The 16,403-nt window shown below is 41.0% G+C and overlaps 2 protein-coding genes across 2 annotated transcripts; both read right to left on the bottom strand.

The window, feature by feature from the left end:
* Window positions 1-203: 203 nt before the first annotated feature.
* On the bottom strand, window positions 204-1,876 carry LOC134622796 (uncharacterized). Its single transcript, XM_063468137.1, has 8 exons — window positions 1,850-1,876; window positions 1,683-1,733; window positions 1,564-1,591; window positions 1,254-1,378; window positions 1,081-1,110; window positions 702-855; window positions 470-580; window positions 204-335 (listed from the first exon to the last, which is right to left on the bottom strand). Exons 1-8 carry the CDS (start codon window positions 1,874-1,876, stop codon window positions 235-237), a joined length of 627 nt encoding a protein of 208 aa, XP_063324207.1. The 3' UTR covers window positions 204-234.
* A 5,448-nt stretch (window positions 1,877-7,324) lies between these two features.
* Window positions 7,325-9,082, bottom strand: LOC134622797 (putative nuclease HARBI1). Its single transcript, XM_063468138.1, has 3 exons — window positions 8,119-9,082; window positions 7,821-8,030; window positions 7,325-7,697 (listed from the first exon to the last, which is right to left on the bottom strand). The coding sequence occupies exons 1-2, from the start codon at window positions 9,010-9,012 to the stop codon at window positions 7,824-7,826; spliced, it is 1,101 nt and encodes a 366-aa protein (XP_063324208.1). The 5' UTR covers window positions 9,013-9,082; the 3' UTR covers window positions 7,325-7,697; window positions 7,821-7,823.
* Between the last annotated feature and the right edge of the window lie 7,321 nt (window positions 9,083-16,403).

Here is a 16,403-nt window from a genome sequence, read left to right as displayed (position 1 = left end):
CACAAACAACCGATTTCAAGAACATGAACAACAGATAACAGGTAGCGAGGATGTGTTACAACCCAGATCTATTTCATAAATGTAATTTATGGAACTAAATTAAACAACATTAAACCAATCACAGCCCATGTGACAAAAACTGTGGCAAATGAAAACAGGTATCAGAACACGAACTAACATGTGGGGGGACCCTGTCACTAAAACCTGTGTGTGCATGTGAACAGTGCAGACACATTAGTTGTTCAGTTGCATGCAAATGTGGCTGCAGTAGCCTGGGCGCATCTCCTCCGAATAAAATGCCCGTAGTTGTCCTCTTTTACCTGTGCCAACATATCCTGTAATACAAAAAAACCAAAAATCAAACAGAGAGAAGAAAGGGCTCCAAGGTATGGTTTTCATCATGTCCTGCACCAGTGAGATTTTCATTGTTTGTAATGACAGCAATACAAGTTTATACAGTGTTGTATACCTCGGGGGCAGTGTTTGTACGGATCTCCACACTGAAGGCAGATCTCAATTGTGTACATGTTGAAGTACTGTTCTCTGTACTTTTCAGAGAAGCTGCTCCATGTGCAGACGCCTGTGTAAAGCACAAGCGAAAAAACAAAAACACAAAACATTTACATTCTGCCAGTGAAAAACATGTGACAACAGCAAAAAAAAAAAGTACATATAATTTCATAATTTACTGAAGTCCTTACTGTGAAGCCACTTGAAGTGTGTCCGTCTTCTGAAATATTCAGTAGACACAAGGTCTCTGAACATGGAGCACACCAGAGCCAGTTTGAAGATGGCTGTATCCCCTTCGTGTAGAACAACCTCTTCCAATATGTCGATGAGGACACATGCTGGTAACTGTAAAATATAGGTCAGGCAACAATAATGAAAATACAAAATTTGTCCACCAAGCTTCAGAAATATGAGGACTGAAAATACATTACATTCAGTGGTGTTTTCATAACTATTACTTCATTCCACTACTGAATAATGCCTCTTTCTGCCCTGATGGTGCTACCTGTGATTCTAATTACTAATTCAGTTACATCAACATTTTAAATAAAGGGAAAATAAAGAGCTTACCTCCAGTATAGGGCACCTGTCAGCGTCAGCCTTTAATGGAAAACATGATTATCACATTACATGGAAATGAAGATTACCACCATGTATGTAAACCTGCATTGTGATGAATAGTCTCAACAGTACAATTCTGTGGTTATATTCTACAAATGGTTATGTCATTGTTGTCCTCTCACCTGTCTGATTAGACTTGGTGAAGGCTTGGAGGAGGTTGCCTTTGGTACCCTGAAGACAGGCTGGAGAGTTCCCTGGAGGAGAAGGGATGCTTCTTCTGTCCAGAAGGCGAATCTCTGTCCCAAGCCTTAAAAAAGCAACGCCAGTCTGAATGAACTGTAGTTGTGTACTGCTGCTCTCTCCTGTATGTTCAGTCACAGGGTTTATAAGTGACTACATTAAGCCACTTTCACAAACATTTGCCTGACCTGATGTGTTGCCTGAGCCTGAGCTGGCACAGGTATTTTGGTGGTACTTTATGAAAAAGCTTACCTCTGTGAAAGATAGTGGCGATGAGGTGCTGATGCAGAGAGCATACTGTAAAGTAAAAGAAACCTTTAACATGTTCAAATGTTATATTGAAGTAATGGCAGGAAAAGAAAAATTCTCACCATCAGCATAAAGATGCCGCAGCAATTTCCAGTGAACTGCTGGGGAAAGAACTGTAAAATGAAAAATGTGTCCTTAAATGAAGAGAGCTGACATACACCTGCTAATTTTTTTTAATTGAATTATTATGTACCTGATGAGCTTTCAAACTTTCGCGTTGAAAACATACCTCAAGGTCTCTTCCTGTTTTCTCCATCCAGGATCCAGAGTCAATAAAGGCTGCTACTCTCCTGGCATTGTAGAGAATACACATAACACAAAAATCAAATGTTTGCCATTAACAAAAAAAATTCATGAAGTAGGGATGCAACAATATGTTTTTCAAACCGTCAGATCCTTGGATCTGAGTTTTTGCTGATACCAAGTACCAATGCTGATACTTCTACCACACAAAAAATGTAATGAATCAGGAAGGCAGGTTTTATTTTTGTGTGTGTGTTTGTAAAGTATCTTGAAAGGAATACAATATGTCACAATAGGAATACCTGCTTTGCAGTGTTGATGCCATACACCACAGCAGCAAGGTGTACATCCCAGTCATCATGGTTCTGGTTAACGTACTTTCTGAGAGCACGCTTGATGTTCTGGTTGGTCCTCTCATCCTTTGAGTTTTATTGTAGAATAGATAAATAAGCATGACTGATTTCACAAGAGTGACTCAAGGTTAGATATCCAAATGCTTACCTGCCCGTTGGTCTGGGGGTGGTACGCACTGGAGACAGCATGTTTAATATTCAGCATGCTGAAAATGCTGTTGTTGAGCTGCAGTGACATGAGCAAACTTGGCCTAAATACATCATATCATATCATATCATATCAAGGCATGAATAACACTTTCACAAGTTTTACCTGGTTCACAAACTCCTTTCCTTGGTCAGTGATGATTTTCCTGACCATGCCAAATGTGTATAACTTAGAGGTCATGATTGCAGAGACCTCAGCTGCAGTCTTGGACTTAAGAGGTTCTGCAATCACCCACTTAGTAAACAGATCGGTCATTGTCAGGACATATCGGTTCCCTAGACGTATTTCCAGGAGTGGTCCAATTAAATCCATGCCCAGCACCTCCCAAGGTTCTTTTACCTGCAGGTCACAGAACTTATCAAATTAAAATTTAAGATAAGATAAGATAAGATAAGACGACCTTTATTAGTCCCACACGTGGGAAATTTGTTTTGTCGCAGCAGGAAGTGGACAGTGCAAAAGTTCTGAAGCAAAGTTCTGAAGCAATAAAATAAAATACTGTATACAGTAGAATAAAATAGAATAAAATATACAATAGGATAAAAATAGAATACAAATGCTGTATATAACTGAGTAAAAATACAATGATGCCAGAAAGGAGTATTGCACTTAGTGTTATTGCACGTGTGGGTGTGTGTGTGTTTGATTTAAAGCTACCCTGCAGCACAAAAGCTTATTAGCATGAAAATGAAATTGGTGAACAGGCCTTAAGATGTACCTTGATGGGATGTAATGCTGGTGCCACAGTCTTGATTGGGTCATTCATCTGGCAGCGATGACCGCATCTGACCTGAAAGATGTATCCCAAAAAATATTTCAAGGATACTGTAAAACCAGTTGATGTAAATTGATAACAATTAAAAAAAACAAAAAACAGACACACACACACACACACACACACACACACACACACACACACACACACACACACACACACACAGAAACTAATGTTGAAATGTAAGTGTGCAAGTAAAGACAAGGTTCTTTATCTTGTTAACTGAAATAAGGCCATACCCATTCACTGATGTCCTGGTTCAATGTTGGCCAGTAATAGCCAGCAACAACCCTGTTTCAGGTACCTCTAACACTACCGAGTGTCCCATTATTTCTAAAACTCTGATTTTTCTCTGATAGAGTGATTGGAACAGATACTTCTTTGTCACAAAAAACATTCATGAAGTTTGGTTCTTTTATGACTTTATTATGGGTTAACAGAAAAAAGTGATCACATCTGTTGGGTCAAAAATATACATACAGCAGTGCTAATATTTGGTTACATGTCCCTTAGCCATTTTCACTTCAATTAGGCGCTTTTGGTAGCCATCCACAAGCTTCTGGCAAGCTTCTGGTTGAATCTTTGACCACTCCTCTTGACAGAATTGGTGCAGTTCAGTTAAATTTGATGGCTTTCTGACATGGACTTGTTTCTTCAGCATTGTCCACATGTTTTCAATGGGGTTTAAGTCAGGACTTTGGGAAGGCCATTCTAAAACCCTTATTCTAGCCTGATTTAGCCATTCCTTTACCACTTTTGATTTGTGTTTGGGGTCATTGTCCTGTTGGAACACCCAAATGCGTCCAAGACCCAACCTTCGTGCTGATGATTTTAGGTTATGTTGAAGAATGTGAAGGTAATCCTCCTTCTTCATTATCCCATTTACTCTCTGTAAAGCACCAGTTCCATTGGCAGCAAAACAGCCCCACAGCATAATACTCCCATCACCATGCTTGATTGTAGGCATGGTGTTCTTGGGGTTAAAGGCCTCACCTTTTCTCCTCCAAACATATTGCTGGGCATTGTGGCCAAAAAGTTCGATTTTTGTTTCGTCTGACCACAGAACTTTCCTCCAGAAGGTCTTATCTTTGTCCATGTGATCAGCAGCAAACTTCAGTCGAGCCTTAAGGTGCCGCTTTTGGAGCAAGGGCTTCATTCTTGCACGGCAGCCTCTCAGTCCATGGAGATGCAAAACACGTTTGACTGTGGACAATGACACCTGTGTTCCAGCAGCTTCTAATTCTTGGCAGATCTGCTTTTTGGTGATTCTTGGTTGACTCTTTACCCTCCTGACCAATTTTCTCTCAGCAGCAGGTGATAGCTTGCGTTTTCTTCCTGATCTTGGCAGTGACGAAACAGTGCCATGCACTTTATACTTACAAACAATTGTTTGCACTGTTGCTCTTGGGACATGCAGCTGCTTTCAAATGGCCCCAAGTGACTTTCCTGACTTGTTCAAGTCAATAATTCGCTTTTTCAGATCCATGCTGAGCTCCTTTGACTTTCCCATTGTAGCGTTTGTGGGCATTTGTATCCAATGAGCCCTATTTAACTGGCCTAAGAGAAGTCACCAGCTGTAGTCACTCATAATCACTCACAAGAAGTTAAGAGGCTATGCTATGAAGCTCAGTTCACTGACAACTTTCTAAGTCACCAAAATTGCTAATTCATGTTGCTGTATGTATATTTTTGACCCAGCAAATGTGATCACTTTTTTCTGTTAACCCATAATAAAGTCATAAAAGAACCAAACTTCATGAATGTTTTTTGTGACAAAGAAGTATCTGTTCCAATCACTCTATCAGAGAAAAATCAGAGTTTTAGAAATAACGGGACACTCGGTAGAGCCATTATATTATATTCTTTACAAGTGTATGTAAACTTTTGACCACAACTGTAGATAGATAGATAGATAGATAGATAGATAGAAAGGGAGAGAGAGAGAGAGAGAAAGAGTTTTAAAAAATAAAAGTAAAATAGATAGATAGAAAGGGAGAGAGAGAGTTTTAAAAAAAAAGTAAAAAAAAAAAAAAAGAAATTAATAAAAAATCAACATTAATTTCGTAGTTACCCTTCAGTTTGTAATTATGTGCCATTCTTCGTATTTTATGGCGCAGTTCTTCAGTCGGGGGAAGCTCTCCATTGAGGAGAAAAGCGTGAATTTGCTTGTATACATCCAATGTTTAAAATCTCCCGGGCAGTCGAAAAGGAGGCAGAGCTGTCGACAAATGCTAGGCGCTAACTGGGCGCTAACCGTATCATTCAAATATATTGGTCGTGTCCAAATTCATGGGCTGCCTCCTCCTGATGCCGCATTTGTAGACCGATTACGTCACAGCGACGCGCCGAAGGCTGTCCAAATTCATAGGCTGCTCCGAATGCAGCCGACAAATGGGTCCTCATTTTCTCCGAATTTGAGGATGGGTCTGATGTATCCTTCTTTGCCCACCATATCCCAGAATTCATAGCGCGGCCCAGCCAAACTCTAGTTTCCGGTAATGGCGGCCGGTACTACGTTTTAAAATTACTCTTATTAATTTTTCTGGGTCACAAAATAAACCTTTAACATATTTTCAGGCGAGAATATGGGTGTGTAAACTTCAAATATCTGCTCGGTTTATCAAGATATCATATATTTGCAAAAGTGCTTCGACGTTTTCGGGGACGTCTGTTACCCACCAGCTCGATGGCTAGCCAGCCCAGAATTCATTGCACAGAACTTCATTCACGTAATGATGGCGGCACAAAAAGATCAACCGGGAGACGAATACACTTTTAAATGTAAGTTTATGAAAATCTGGTGGTACAAAAGTTACATTTTTATAGCGGTTGTGTTGTTAGGGTTGTGAATTTGCATAGACTTGTAATATTTATTTAAACGATCTTCATAAAAAGTGTCCGTAAACTAGCTTGTATGGTGGGTCCCGCGGTTTTTCATTGCCGCTTACATTTTCCCCAATCAACTTCTTTGTGATATGTTTATAGGGACCAAAGAGCAAACGGCAGACTTCATTAAAACTAGAGGAGAAAATGATCACCTCTTCACCGGGGTAAAATATTCAGCGACTGTGGGATGGAGGTACACGCATAAATCAATTTACACATCATATTCATCTGAGTACGGTTTCAATAACCCTCATTCTGTACAGAACCTGTGATGTCCAGACGATATTGCTCTTGTGTTCTACTGTGAAAACTTTTGGATTTAGGGATTATCATAGTTGTTATGGTTTTCTGTTTTCTCTTATTTTTTTGTGTGCGATCAGGAGTATTTTCGAGAAGATGGGCTTGCAAGGGAAAGTCACCCCCTTGCAGGTCAAAAAGAAGTGGGACAACTTAAAGAAAAGATACAAAGTATGTGTGTTGTCCAGAAGATATTTTTTAAGAATGAAATTTAATAAATGTACATTTACTAAATCTTGTATTGTTTATATTTGTCTGTCATTTCTGATTTCCTCTGCCTTTAGGATTGCAAGTGTCCAGGGTCAGGTGAGGGAGTCAGTGGGAAGCCCACTGCTGCTACTTGGCCCTGGTTTGGCCTCATGGATGAGGTGTTGGGACAGAGGCCTTCCATTAGGCCCCCTGTCCTTATTTCCTCTCTCCCTGAGGACACTCCAGGGCCAAGTACAGCAGTGGGTGACCAAAGTGAGAGGGAAGAGGAGACAGATGAGGAAGGAGGTCAGCCAGCAACAACGGGAAGGAAGAGGAGAAGGGATAGGGGGGATGAGCTCCTTGAGCTCATCAAAGAGGACATGCAGTACCAAAGGGAGGCTGAGGAGAGGAGAGAACAGGAGAGCAGGGACAGGGTGGACAGACTTTTTTCTATATTGGAAAGATTAGTTCCTAAATAAGTTAAAAATATATTCAAATAATGTTCTTACTTTTGTTCTATTTGTTATGTAATTCTAAAAGTTTTTGATTAATGAAAATTAGTTCCCCTATTGGTTGTGCCTTCAGATATTCTTTTTTTGAATACATTTCTTACTTTTTTCTATGTGTTATTTTAAAAGCTTTTCATTATGAATAAATTGATGAAACAAATTTCACTGAACTCATTTTATTTACAGTTGTTTTTAACATGTATTAACATTATCAAACTTTAAATATCAATTTAAAACTCTTCAAAGGTAAATAACAATAATACAAGAATATTTCTAAAACATGAATTTTAGAGAAGGAAAAAATATATACAAATATATACAAATATTTACAATTTTTCACACAGGATTAACCAAAGTGACCTGTTCCTGGACCGTTTTTCTTTTTTAAAGATCACACACACAGAAAATCTCTGGCAGTGTTGCTGGATTTGCCGAAGGAAGATCAGACATGGATGGGGTGCTGCAACTGTGACCCGTGGTTTGTCTTTTCTGGTCAGAAAGTGGAGAATCGCACAGGGTGGTCTGCAAAGAGAGTTTTAGGATGCTTCCTCCCCTTGTCCACTGCATCGTCCATCCACGGGTTTGCAGGGCTGACTCAATCGACGGCTGCCACACCACTAAGAGGTTTTTCAGAAATATGCAAACCAGAGAAAGTGGATTCACTACTAGTATAATACTCCTAGACTCTAGCAGACAACAGTTTGAAAAAGTGGTATTAAAAAAGATAAATGTTTACTTGCCTGTTAACAGTAGTCATGGTCTGGTGGTACCTCCTCCAGGGCAGACACCTCAGCAGACAGCTGGTCCCGCCACAGAGCGCCACTGACTGCCTCCAATGCAGCCTCCCCCTCATCATCCTCTGCTCCATCTTCCTCAGGTTCATCCTCAGGAGCCACAATGTCGCCAGCACTGAGGCAAATGTTGTGGAGGATGGCACATGCTGTTATTACCTGTAGTGATACACACACACACACATTATTCTTTCACATATATACACACACACACACACAATTAATTTGACATTGGGTGGTCACTTACATGAGGTACAAAGGTGTGGTGCACCTCCAGCGCTTGCAGGAAGATGGCCCTAAACCTGTTCTTCATCATCCCAAAAGCACGCTCTATTATGGAGCGTGCCCTGGAATGATGGCTGTTGAAGCGCTGGGCTCCCACACCTTGGACTGGCCTCTTGTAGGGTGTGATGAGGGGGAGTGGACGCTGGAGGCATGGGTACCCTCCATCTGTGAGGATGAAATGCCCTGGAGGAGGGTAGACTGACTGACTGTACAGTGGGCTGTGGCGGAGCACCCTGGAATCATGCACCGACCCAGGCCAGCCCACGTATGTGTCGATGAAGCGGCCCCGATGGTCACAAACAGCCTGCAAGATGATGGATGGGAACAGTTTTCTGTTCCTATAGCACTGACCATCAGGGCCACTTGGACACTTGATGCGTATGTGGCAGCCGTCGATTGCACCCACCGCTTTCATAAAGGCTCTGTGGCGTGCCAGCCCTGCAAACCCACGGGACACTATCTCCAGGTCCTCTGGGGTTGTTGGGAGGTGGATGACCTGGTAGCGAATGGCCAACACCTCTTTTGTGACTCGGTGGACAATGTAGTGGACAGTGGAACGAGGCATCCCAAACACTCTTGACACCACCCTGTAAGATGCTCCACTTGCCAACCAGAAAAGAAACACCAGGATCTCAATTGTGGCACCCCATCCATGCCGCCGATCCTGGTTCAGGAGATTCAACAACACTGCCAGAGACTCCCTGCTTAGCCGAAAATCAGGCCTTGGATCCTCCTGGCTAAAAAATCGGTCCAGGACTGGTACACTTTGGTTAATCCTGCAGTACAATTGCCTTGTCTGGTTAAGGAAAAGATGGAGAACAGCATAAACAGTTTTAATAGAAAGGTATGACTTCATTTATTTTATGACATCAAAGCATTATTCTGATTGCTAAGCTTGAGTAAAATAGACACTGAGAAATAACATTTTATACATTTCATCTGTGTAGCTAAGCTTTTTTGTGAACTCAAAAATAACCCAGTTTTCAGCTTTATGACAATTTTACTGCAATTTTATGTACACAAATAAGTAACAGGATCATATGAATAATTGAAAATAAATTTAAACTTACAGAAGAACATTTTCTAATGCCGGGCTCACACTGTGCGATTTTTTCAGTCGCGCGATTCAGCTCCTGCTCAATCTGCATAATTGACTCGCAGGGGTTAAAAGTTCATAGGTCACGATGCAGGTCTCAAATCCGATGCTCTGGTGCGACCTGAGTGCTCACACGGTGCGTCCATAAAATGAAGGTTGTAACAGAAATGCTGTCGCCCGCTCTCCCTCTCTGTCTTTCACTCACACAGACACGCACCACCACCATCAACTTTGCTAAATTGCTAATGAAAAACATTGATCAGGCAGCTTTCCGATCGCCAAATCGGTCGCACGACTCAAAAATCGGCTCAAAATGGGCCAAAAATCGCACAGTGTGAGCCCGGCATAAGAGATTTTTTTTCATATATTTTGAATGACCACCGTCATTCAGTCACTGAAATTAACCATAAAACTAGCTAAGTAAATGCGTCTAGATTAATAGTTTTACCTGGATGCGATTTTCTCTGATGAGCCTGGAGTACAAATGCCGGCGATGACGGTGGCGACACAGTTTTTTTTAGCTCGTCGATAATTAAAAATATACATAAAAAACGGAGCAATATTTCAGAGTCCATTTTCGTTTTTCGCGTTGTGGCACTGACGATCGGAAATACTCTGAATTGGCGGGAGTAGATCGGAGAAGGCTAGACCGTTTCACTGCCGTTTACATCCGGCCTACCCGATGTCCTGAGGACCCGGCCCACGTAAACCGCGAAGGCCGGGTCCTCAGGAGGAGGCAGCCCATGAATTTGGACACGACCATTGAATGTCGCAATGTTGGCAAACAGAGGAAGTGACGTAAGATTTGCGCATGCGGGGTACCGATCGGGTTTCCGGTACGGATCGGGTAGTGACAGTGACAATGCCCCCTCAACCACGATGCCACAACCGCCCGTGTTGCCCGTATCAAAAAATGCTACTGGTGGCAGGATCAGTGGCGGAGCGGGGGGTGGCTTACTGGGCTTAAGCCCGGGTTGTTCTTTCAGAAGCCCGGGGTCTTTTGGAGTGTAATTTTTTCATAGTTAGATCCCTGGCTGACAACTGTATAAAACAAAAAACTACACACAATATTCGAAGCACATAGTGTACACTGTGGGACTTTACGACTGTGCGTAAAACCCCCCTAATATTGGTATGATCCGAGCTCAGTCACTAAGCGACTGAGCGAGGGGGCGGGGCAGCTGCTGCCTGCGAGTGCGCTGAGAGAAACGCAGCCAGGCAGACAGAGGAGAGCTTAAGTTCGACCAGGTACCAAAGCAAATCATTCGTACTGTACAAGTAATGTAAATATGACGGTGTATCACGAAAGATTGATATCAAACTGATCACTTGACCCATATTACGTTACTTGCTCTTCAAGTCAATCAACAAATGGCGAAATGAAAAGCCGAACAACAACAATGTTTCTTTAGAGAGTCTTAGCTTACATGTGTGTTTATTTCATATTTTCAGTTGTTACCTATGGGCTCAAAATGTGGTCATAAATATTTTGTACTTGTAAATCAGTTTTGTATGTGTAAAAAGAATTTGTGTGTGCGTAAAAAAGATTTGTATGTGTAAAAAAGATTTGTGTGTGCGTAAAAAAGATTTGTATGTGTAGAAAAGATTTGTGTGTGCGTAAAAAAGATTTGTATGTGTAAAAAAGATTTGTGTGTGCGTAAAAAAGATTTGTATGTGTAAAAAAGATTTGTGTGTGTGTAAAAAAAGATTTGTGTGTGGACTTAGCCAAAAAACCCCTGCAAGTTACAAGTATGGATTTTGACCCTATTTTTCTTCCTTTCATCTGATATGTCAATCTCATGTCAATCACAAATGTAACAATCCAATCAGAGAACAGATGGGTTTGGCTGTCGGAGGGGCACTTTTTTTGAACTTTTTTGAACTACACTAAGAAAGTTCAAATGAAAGAAATTTATATATAAAACCATATCTGCAATTCTGATACATTATTAGTTTGGTAAAAAAAAAGACATTCCTATAACTTTAATAATACAGTAACAAGTACAACTACTAAACACTACTGTGTCCTAAGGGAACAAAGATCAAAATGTAACAGGGATAACATAAACTTGATATACATATCTATACATGCAGCATCCTAAATGCAACATTCAGGATTATTCACTGCAGCTCCAGAAATCAGAGCTACCTCATCAGATCCAAGTGTGACATCAGCTGACACTCTTTACAGGAGATTCCAGCTGAACTCTGTGGAGCCTGATCTCAAGGTTTTTAAGTCCGACCATGAAGCCAGAAGAGGATCTTTCTCTCTCTTCAGATTCATTGTGATCCAGTGATTTCAGTCCTGCATGATCAGGCTGATGTTTGCACAGAGCAGATGATGAAGTGAATGTTTTTGCACATTGGTAACAGTGAAACAGTTTATTTACAGTGTGGGATCGTTTGTGTTCGGAGTATGAACTGAGATTCCTGATAAAATGTGACCTGATTGTGAGAAGACTTTTAAATCAGCTGAAAAAACACCAACAGATCCACACCAGAAAGTAACTCTACAAGTGCAGTCCTGCATGATCAGGCTGATGTTTGTACAGAGCAGATAATGAAGTGAATGTTTTTGCACACTGGTAACAGTGAAACAGTTTATTTACAGCCAAGGGCGTCGATTTGGCATGGACGGAAGGGACATGTCCCCACCAATATCCAGCGATTATTGAATTGTCCCCACAAATAATTTGATCTCTTCGAGTAAAGAAAAACAAACCCGATAGAAAGAAAAAACGATCTGTCAACGTCTCATTCACCCAGCGGTGCAGAAAGAGTTAAATTACGTTCTCTACTGGAGTCCTACCTCATGTGACAAATATGGCCAATGTGATTGGCTGTGCCTTTCAGCGAGCTCTGTTTAGGTTTAGGAGCGGCAATCCTGCGCTGCGAGGACCTGCGAGGAGGAGAGGAGGACGGCAACAAAATGGAAGAACCTGGATATAAGAAAGTATTTTTCAAAGAAACCTGTAAGTCACTTAAAGTCAAGTTCACTCATAAAATGTGTCCGTCATAATAACGTTACAGGCAATACCAGGCCATACATGCCAACCCTCCCGATTTTTCCGGGAGAATCCCGAATTTCAGTGCCCCTCCCGAAAATCTCCCGAAGCCACCATTCTCCCCAATTTCTCCCGATTTTCCACCTGGACAACAAAATTGAAAAACCATATCCTAGATTGACCCAGCCAATTCCTGTTTCCAACAATAGCTGCTACTACTGCAGCTACTTAGTATTAATATTACTCTTATTACTCTTTCTGGGTCGCGAAATAAACTTTGAACATATTTCCAGGCGAGAATGTAGTTGTGTAAACTTCAAATAACTTAAACATGCTATTGTTTGGCCTTTTTCAGTGTTTTATTTGTTCGTGAGTAAATCGGTTTGGCTGAGATTAAAGTTATTAGATTAGATTAGATTAAATAAAACTTTATTAATCCCTCGGGAGGGTTCCTCCGGGGTTTTCACACAGCTGAATAAATGTCAAACAGAAAACTGATTAAACAGAAATGTGAGATGGTGGAGAATCTACGCAAGCGTCCGGTTATGGTTTATTTTATTTAGACAGCAAGGAGCAGACGGCAGAGGTGACGTAATTATGAAGGCTAGACCCCCCAATTTCACAGTCGCTTATTTCCGGTCTACCCGGCTTTCGGAGGACCCGGCCCACTTAGACCGCGAAGGCCGGGTCCTCAGGTGGACGCAGCCTCTGAATTTGGACACCCCCGGAACAGGCCGGTGACATTTAACTCATTTTTTTCCGATAAGTAAACACTGTAAAAATCCCTTTGAATGTCTCCCTAATTCTCAGGTCTCAAGGTTGGCAGGTATGTGCTAGGCTTTGGCCCACATCAGTCTAAAACTGTATGTAACCATGAAAAAAGTGTTGCCATGTCCACCAGGACAGTATAGTATAGACTCCTTCACATAGTGGACATTGAGTTGTTGTGTGGGGCACCAGTAGTCCATGTCTGTTGCTGTAACAGTAGTTCATGTTTAGAATAAAAAGTCCCAGCTCACTGATTTGATCGGGGCAATAGTGCCTAAAATGTTGCATAATTTTGCTGAGAGATCTTTTACTTTGTGGTAATCTTAGATGAGTAGTTTTATGGACAAAACCCACCAGGTCATTCAGTGTTCCCTTAGTGCTAATGTGTAAGAGATGTTGGTGTACTATAACTGAAGTAATGTTGTTAAGTCCTTAAAGACATATTCTTTTATTGTCATGAATGTATTTGAAGCTTTTTTATTTTTGTATGATACCTGATTTATATGGAATATGGCTGAAGTAAACTAAAGTCTAAAATCAGTCATTTATTTAATAGTAATTTAACATTATATAATTCACATATAAAACTATGAATTGTAATTTTAAATGGTTTAAAAGCATGTGGAATAGCATATGTAGGCAAATATATTTCTCCTCTTTTTATCAAGAAGCAAAGACAAAAAGGAAAAAAAAAAAAAAAGAAACAGCGCAGGGTTCAGTGGTTGAATCATCCGTCCCCACCAATGCCAAAACCAAATCTACGCCCTTGTTTACAGCGTGGAATCGTTTGTGTTCAGAGTATGAACTGAGATTCCTGAAGCTCTTGTCACACTGGTCACAGCTGAAGTTCACTTCCATGTGTGTACATTCATGTTTGTTACAATGACCTGATTGTGAGAAGCTTTTGTCACAGTGTCTGCACTTGTATGGTGTCTCTCCTGTGTGGATTCCCTTATGCTTTTTCATTGAGCTCATGTGCAGAGGTGAAGCATGACCCAGACTGGTCACAGATGTGCTTTTTGACCCCACTGTGGAAGGGTTCATGTATTTTTAATGTACTTGGTGTGTGGAAGCCTCTCCCACATTCTTTGCAGTAGTTCATTTTGTCTCCAGTGTGTCTACGTTGATGTGGTTTTAGGTCCTGTTGATGATTGAAGTTTTTCCACAAAGGTCACAGAAAAACTCTTTCCCACCACCACAGTGACAACAGGGTTGAGAAATGGATCCATGTGCTTTGCTCCACTTCTAAACAAAGACAGGGTAAATCAGGGAATTCCTTCAACATTTTTATCCTGAACGTCGCCTGAAATAAAGAGCATCTCTGACAACGTCCAATTACATTTTACTGTTTACACTATAAAACTCAGGTTACTTCTTCATTTTTCCAAACAGTTCATTCAGTATAACTCCATAAGTTTACTGATCAGACTTTTTCCAAACAATCAGGTTACAATTACAAGATAAAAATAAATACATCCTCACAGTAACTGCACTTGTAGAGTTACTTTCTGGTGTGGATCTGTTGGTGGATATTCAGCTGATTTGAAGATTTAAAAGTCTTCTCACACAGGTCACATTTATAAGGTCTCTCCTCAGTGTGGCTAAACGTATGTATTTTTAACTGAGCATTTGTTGAAAACAGTTTCCCACACTGATCACAGCAATAAACATCATTTCCAGTGTGAATCCGTAGGTGACAATTTCGGTAGTGTTTGTCGCTGAAACTTTTTCCACAAAAGTCGCAGCTGTACGCCTTAATTCCAGAGTGGGTAACTAGATGCCTCTGTAAGTCGCCATTTTGAGCAAAACCCTTACCACACAACTCACAGCTGTGTGCTTTAAATCCACTGTGGATGAGTTGGTGTTTTTTTAAACCTCCAGCCTGGGTAAAGAACTTTCCACACAAATCACAGCTGTAAGGTTTAACTCCACTGTGGAAGAGTTGGTGTTTTTTTAAACCTCCAGCCTGGGTAAATGACTTTCCACACAAATCACAGCTGTAAGGTTTAACTCCACTGTGGATGAGTTGGTGTTTTTTTAAACTTCCAGCCTCGGTAAAAGACTTTCCACACAAATCACAGATGTACGCTTTAACTCCACTGTGGATGAGTTGGTGTTTTTTTAAGTGCCCAGCCTGGGTAAAAGACTTTCTACACAAATCACAGCTGTACGCTTTAACTCCACTGTGGATGAGTTGGTGTCTTTTTAAGTGTCCAGCCTGGGTAAAGGACTTTACACACAAATCACAGCTGTAAGGTTTAACTCCACTGTGGATGAGTTGGTGTGTTTTTAAAGCTCCAGCCTCGGTAAAATCCTTCCCACACACATCACAGCTGTGAGGTTTAACTCCACTGTGGATGAGTTGGTGTCTTTTTAAGCTTCCAGTCTGGGTAAAATTCTTCCCACACTCATCACAGCTGAAGGTTTTCTCTCCCTTTCTTCTGTGAGGTTTGTCAGCCTCCTGAGAGCGCTGACTTCTCGCTCCATGTTGGTCCTGCAGTGACAGAGATACAAACAGAGGCAGTGAGAGAAATGCAGTCGTGGAGCAAACTGAAACTCCCTCCATTGGTGGAATCAAACATGTCAAAAAACACATTGTAGGTGTGTTACCACCACCTTGTAGTGATAGTGTCACATTACAATGATGTGCTACAATGGGAGGTAAATGGTAAATGACCTGTATTTGTATAGCGCTTTTTTAGGTGTAATGGAAATGACATTATTGAAGAAATATTGATCAGTAGAGAAACTCTTTTACTTCAGAAAAAATTCAACTGATGATATTGTTGTTTCAATGTGTGCTTACAAAATATGATCTTTGTATATTCTTGTGAGATATTCTTGTAACTTCTGTGGTTTTTGGTTGTGAATAGTGGTGCAACGGATCAAAAATCTCACGGTTCGGATCGGATCACGGTTTTAAAGTCACGGATCGCATCAATTTTCGGATCAATAAAAATAGCTAAAAAAAAGACAAAAATTCTACTCGCCGTTTACTTTATTTTTTGTCTATTAAAAAAAACATTCAACTGAAGACTCATTCCACGCACTTATATAAAAACAAATGAAGGTGCATATGGACATTATGGACCATGCTGGGCATCCTCTGCATCCTCTGCACACGGCCATAAACAACCAGAGGAGTCTGTTCAGTGACAGGTTGCTTCCCCCAAAGACAAGAACCAACAGACTTAAAAAGTCCTTTGTCCCACACGCCATCAAACTGTTTAACTCCTCACTGGAGGGGAAACGGGGACAGAGGAGGGGGGAACAAGTAAGCTGTAGTGCCTTTTCACTGTGCAAAAGTTTTTGTTAATATCCAATGGTGTAATAGACTCGCAATACTTAAAATGTGCCGTTCCCTTGCATTCTTATTCC

This window comes from Pelmatolapia mariae, unplaced genomic scaffold (assembly GCF_036321145.2).
Source record: "Pelmatolapia mariae isolate MD_Pm_ZW unplaced genomic scaffold, Pm_UMD_F_2 NODE_ptg000218l+_length_56752_cov_1, whole genome shotgun sequence".
NCBI classification, from domain to species: domain Eukaryota; kingdom Metazoa; phylum Chordata; class Actinopteri; order Cichliformes; family Cichlidae; genus Pelmatolapia; species Pelmatolapia mariae.
Note: the sequence above shows the minus strand (reverse complement) of the source record. Positions and strands in the feature narration are given on the sequence as shown.

What these genes read in the sequence shown, in the direction of transcription:
- LOC134622797 (XM_063468138.1), bottom strand. Translation starts at nt 9,012, where the DNA reads ATGAAGTCATACCTTTCTATTAAAACTGTTTATGCTGTTCTCCATCTT. An exon ending in ACCACACCTTTGTACCTCAT is followed by an intron (nt 8,031 to 8,118) that starts GTAAGTGACCAC and finishes GTATCACTACAG; the next exon opens with GTAATAACAGCATGTGCCAT.
- LOC134622796 (XM_063468137.1), bottom strand. Translation starts at nt 1,876, where the DNA reads ATGGAGAAAACAGGAAGAGACCTTGAG. An exon ending in GCGGCATCTTTATGCTGATG is followed by an intron (nt 1,592 to 1,682) that starts GTGAGAATTTTT and finishes TCTCTGCATCAG; the next exon opens with CACCTCATCGCCACTATCTT. An exon ending in GTACAAACACTGCCCCCGAG is followed by an intron (nt 336 to 469) that starts GTATACAACACT and finishes TTTGTATTACAG; the next exon opens with GATATGTTGGCACAGGTAAA.